The sequence below is a fragment of the Hyposmocoma kahamanoa genome, unplaced genomic scaffold (genome assembly GCF_003589595.1).
Source record: "Hyposmocoma kahamanoa isolate Upper Pololo Valley unplaced genomic scaffold, ASM358959v1 211, whole genome shotgun sequence".
Lineage (NCBI taxonomy): Eukaryota > Metazoa > Arthropoda > Insecta > Lepidoptera > Cosmopterigidae > Hyposmocoma > Hyposmocoma kahamanoa.
The window spans coordinates 45586-50841 of NW_020653732.1; the positions used below are offsets into that span (position 1 = coordinate 45586).

General features: G+C 36.4%; 1 protein-coding gene across 1 annotated transcript; it reads right to left on the minus strand.

Moving 5' to 3' along the window:
* Positions 1 to 6: 6 nt before the first annotated feature.
* LOC113227622 lies at positions 7 to 4344 on the minus strand. The gene is made up of 3 exons (XM_026460588.1): positions 4256 to 4344; positions 2087 to 2234; positions 7 to 848 (listed from the first exon to the last, which is right to left on the minus strand). Exons 1-3 carry the CDS (start codon positions 4336 to 4338, stop codon positions 411 to 413), a joined length of 669 nt encoding a protein of 222 aa, XP_026316373.1. The 5' UTR covers positions 4339 to 4344; the 3' UTR covers positions 7 to 410.
* Positions 4345 to 5256: the final 912 nt, after the last annotated feature.

Here is a 5256-nt window from a genome sequence, read left to right on the forward strand (position 1 = left end):
CCGGTGGAAATCGAGTTTTGTGGACACCTCGCCACTGGTAGCGGAAATCGGGCAACGGTTAAGAGAGAGCGGAGATGCCTCGCGCGCTGGCTTGTTCTTGACGCATAGATTGTCCATTGCCTTACAGCGAGGAAATGCGGCAAGCTTCATGAGCACCTTTGCTAGATCTTTTTTGTTGATACAAGTATAAAGACCGATTATACTTAACTGTATTGTGGTTATTAATACGGGTGTAAATGCTTTATTTATGACATGAAATAAAAAAACGATAGATTCTTTTGACGTTTAGTTTTTGACAATGACATTTCATAATAGATTATCAGGATTTAAAAAAAGAAACAGAACGCATATTTCTCACGCGTAAGTGTGACTGAACTTGCAAACTCTACCGGTAAAATCAATGTCTGAAATTAGACACCCGTCTTATACTTAAAAGAACCTCTAGATTTTCTACCAAAATTTTTCAAACTCCTTCCTGCACCCAATCTTGCTTTCTTTTTATCTTTGATTTTATATTCTTCATTCACTTCATGATTTACTTTTTCTTCATCAACGTTGTCTCTTTTATCTTTTACATTTATTAAAACTTCATCTTCAATTACAGGTAACAATTCAATCTCAGGTTGCTCAACCTTTTCAAAGTCGATCATTTTGATATCTTTCTTTACTTTTGATAATAAATTCTGCATTAATAATTTTTGCTTCCTTAAAGGTCTCCTTCTCTGTTCATTCTCTGAATTTTCTTTCGTGTCATTAGGCATTTTGCCGATGTCCATGTTCAAGTAGTAGTACATCGGAGAATCTTCACAATTGATTGCATCTCGTGGTCTTGTGCAGGTTAAGACTTCCTGCAAAAGAGAAAAATGGGCTGAAAATACAGGAACATGTGACTTGTCAACTTCACGGAGGACGGGTGCAGTAGCAATGCTTCTTAGATCTTTGCAATCAAAGGTTTTAGTGACACTGCAACTGTTGCGGGTAAGTGGGATGCATTATTAGTAAGCGTAAAAAGAGGCCTAGGGACCGAACTCGCCGACGCGGGCGGGATTGTGTCTGCGGCCTTGTTTCTAGAATCATGTTATGGGATTAGATTAGAAATAAAGCCGCCGACACCAAGCCCCTTAAATAAACCCCTTTTTTTTATATAATATCAAGTGACGCGACGAACAAGTCGTGCGCTTGATAGTAAACTACACGCCTGTCCATAACAGTTGCACCCACTCAGAGCTATAAATCGCAAGATCTGAGGGGCACTGCCACTGCCCATGTGCCTGTAATTAAACTATAGCAGTCGTAACGACTTGTTCCTTCCGTCACTTGATAACCACAAACTAAATAAATAAGTGTTGGATAACATCACATGTGTTGCTCTGATCCCAAAATAAGTAGCTAAAGCATTTGTGTTATGGAAATTGGAAAGAAAGAAAGAAAGAAAAATAGTTATTTGGTAACCATAATACAAATAGAACGTAAAAACAAAAATTAAAATAAAATTATTATAACATTTACTTAAAATAAAACAGTATTATGTTTAAGATGGTACCAAAAATGTCTCCACTCAGCTTATTTGTAACGAGACGTAGGGAAACATCTCGTTACGCTGATTTTCACTGAAGTCAACAATTTACAGTTAACAAAAATAAAGTGGCTTCGACCAAGTAAAAAGAAAAATAGAGAATTTAATTTAAATATGAAAATTCAATTCAAAAAAGGAGAAACTGCGAGTACGTGTAGATTCTGTGTGAGCGTGTATTGTGTGATCACTGTGTTACCATGTATGTGTGGTTGTGATATTAGTGTCAGTAGTGATATGTCACAATCGCACCGCACGACTGCCAGTGCTGTTGGATACCTGGCTAGATAATAAAAATTTCTCAAAAGACAATTTTAAGGATGCAACAGATTTGTAATTTTTTAATGGTGGTGGAATGTCGTTCCAACATTTCGTGGCAGCGAAAGAACGACGGCACCATAAACACCCAGACTCGAGATATAGAAAACTTACATTACGCCGATTAGCACATCCTCTCACCACGATAGCAAACATTACAATGTATGCCATCGATATGATAGAAAAAAAAAATACCTGGTTAAACATAGTCTCGTTAGGGCAAATAAAACTCCATCTGTAGGTGGTATTGCGGCCACTTGGAGACTGGGAAGTGAGGCAAACGTGAAACACTTGACAATCGTTGTCGACGTCTGCGTAATAGCCGTAAGTGCGGTTTTCACAACTGCGAGAGAGAATAAAACTTAGATTAAGATTTTAAAAACCCACGATATAAAACAACCAAAGTATTTAAATATATTATTGAATTGATATTCAATGTTTTTTATGTGAAATTACTCCACTAGTTTCTTTCTTCTTCCGTGGCTTAGTTGGTATAGCGTCTGGCACGGTATGCTAGAAGACGTCGGTACGACTTCGGCAGGATCGAAGGAATTTTTTCTGAGTCTTCGATCTTTGTATTAATAATTGTAACAAACTAGAGGGAATTTCACATAAAAAATAATGAATATCAATTCAATAAAATATTTAAATACAGTGAATAGCGGATTCTCTTGCCGGGCTGGTAGCTGTAAAGGTATCTAATTGGGTGACGAAATACTTTCAATTTCTCATAGATGGCGCTAAAAAGTCGATGAAAAACCAAACACAACAAACACATAGAAAAATTCTTGAAGTCAGCTGGTTCATTCCGGGGCTGGTTCGTTGTGGTACGGTATGCTAGAAGACGTCGGTTCGAATCCGGCCGGACCGAAGGAATTTTTCCTGAGTGTTCGATCTTTGTATTAATAATAATTATAACAACCAAAGTAGCTTAGAGTACCGAAAAGCGAATAAAATCAAGTCGTGAGCCAAGTACTCGTCGAAACCAATTCAATGAACCCAAACATGATAATTCTGGAGTTGAGTAGTCTGCAGATTGTCCAGGTTGCAGAAACAGATCGAGGTTCCCATATTATTGTAATGTCATATTGATTTCCAAAGATCAAATTTATTAGCAGTAAGAGAAGTATCCAGTAAGTATCCAGAAAGAGTTCAACCAGAGAAGTACTTACTGATTTCTGCAGCCAAACAATAATGTGAGCTTTACTGTCGACTTATGTCTCAAAGTGACTCAGTGGCAGTGCACCTCAGATCTTTGCGATTTTAAGGCACTACAACTTGCATGCCTTCCTCGTCCTAACCCTTCGTAACATAACAAAATAAATAATAAATAAAATAATCGGTCAGACGAGTATCCCGACTATAGTAGTCTTCAAATAAAAAATACCGCTTGCATTTGGGAGGTATCATGTCGCAGACAAACACAGATGGCAAACGGATTTTCGAATACCTAACTGGGGCACGCGGTGGTGAGGATCGGTAATCACGCTTAAGTCGGAAGTTACTGGAAGTGGTTTACTTATTACCATATTTGTTCGTGCAAATCATTCTTTAAAATTCCATTCTCTGCCTGTATATGTATCAGGGTTGATGCTGTTTTTTACACATCAATGGAAGCTGATTTTTTAAACTGTTACTGATTTGACGCATTTAAAAAAACCGTGAAAAATATACATCCTTACAAAATCTATTTACATGAAAAACGTTTCTATTTTCCTTGGTATTGCAATAATAAAAAAATAAAAACATTTTTTAAATATAATTGTAACACAATGAGTTAGAAAACACAATTTTTGAATCCTATCACTAGAATTTTGTATGAAATTGATCTGATCTATTCTTCCACTGTCTAAGTTATAGATCGATTGCATTTGTACGGTTATTCTCATTACCAAGGAAGCGTTTTGAACTCGCGCCCGTCTTTCGGGACCAGTTACGAGGACACCTCAGACTTAGTGACTTCGTAAGATTCGCATCCATCGGAACTTGTCGTGGACTCTGTGCCGCGTTTGCATCCAACAGGACGAATCCCTTTTATTGGACACACTTGTATTGTAAGTTTCTGTACAATAAATTAAGTTATCTTCACCGAAGTACGTCGTTTGATTCCTGAACGTAGTAAGGGGGCATCAGTTAACTGAGTTAGCCTCTTACTACAAAATATTATTAAAGAGGAATTAATTACATTAAAAAGAAGCGCCATCTACATTCGAAAACTTATTGAATCATTCGGGGCTGGGCGGTCGTCGCGATATCGGGTCGGACACTTGCGAGTACGCTTCGAGCGCGCTAGATGGCGTTGACACTCTATAAGGATAATTTTATAAATACAGATATAGGAGCAAAATAAAATTAAATACTTACCTAAATGTGTCTGTGATATTTTCTCTTATCGATGTAGCGTTCGCCGGTAAATTCAAGGTATCGGCTTTAGTTTGATTCACCATTTCCTTAAAAAAAGTTACACGTGTTATTTTCATGTTAAAATCTTTCATTCATACCTTTGAAATGAAAGTATAGACCATGAAACCTGTAACGAGCTTAAAACGTTTGAAAAATAAACATATATTATGCGATTTGCAATGGAAAGAAAAGTATCATTTCCAAAGACAATTAATTCATTTACGTAACTTATTAAGAGGGAGCATGCCAAAAAAGTTTTGACGTTGGCTCCGCCCACATTTGTGTGACAAATATATGCCTGAAGTTCGCATGACATGCGACAGGAGATGTTGAATTTAGCGCATTAAAAGTACTAAATTCGTTTTAGCGGAATAACTCTAAAACTAAAGGGATTAAAAAAATCCGTAGTGACAGTTGTCGATCATGCATAAATATAATTACATAATTATGTAATTTTTGTCCTAATAACTTGTAGCATTTGGAGGATGAATCGAAAAAATATGAAAATTAGAGGTCTTTTCGTGATTTTTATCTATCGAGGAAACTTTATTGTTTTATGTTTCTGATTAGTGTCTATGCTTGAATATATCGTGTAGTTACTCATACAATATTTTATTTTTAACTTTAAAGTGGATATACCCCTCTAAAATCCAATCGAAGATTAGGAATTTGTCCTCTGCTCCCTCTTAACGATTACATAAAGTCCGTCTTCTCTGTCGTCTACTCTTTGTCACTGACGGACTAAAATGACATTTGCAGGGTTGCCAGTTTTCATAAAATTTAAAATAGTCATGTAGTTGTTGTCGATAGTTTTATCGACAGATAGTGAAAGAATGTAAAATTTGCTAAAAACGTCTCAATGTCTAAATATTACGATGTTCTAATGATAGTTACTGCCGTGTAGCAAAATGGACGAATAATGGGTTAATAATTATTCAAAAGAAACAAATACGGCTATTCAT

Bases quoted from the DNA above. Each gene is read 5' to 3' on its own strand.
- LOC113227622 (XM_026460588.1), bottom strand. From the start codon at position 4,338: ATGGTGAATCAAACTAAAGCCGATACCTTGAATTTACCGGCGAACGCT. The intron at 2,235-4,255 runs GTAAGTATTTAA...TCTCTCTCGCAG, and splicing joins AATATCACAGACACATTTAG to TTGTGAAAACCGCACTTACG. The intron at 849-2,086 runs GTATTTTTTTTT...TCTCTTTTGCAG, and splicing joins ACGAGACTATGTTTAACCAG to GAAGTCTTAACCTGCACAAG.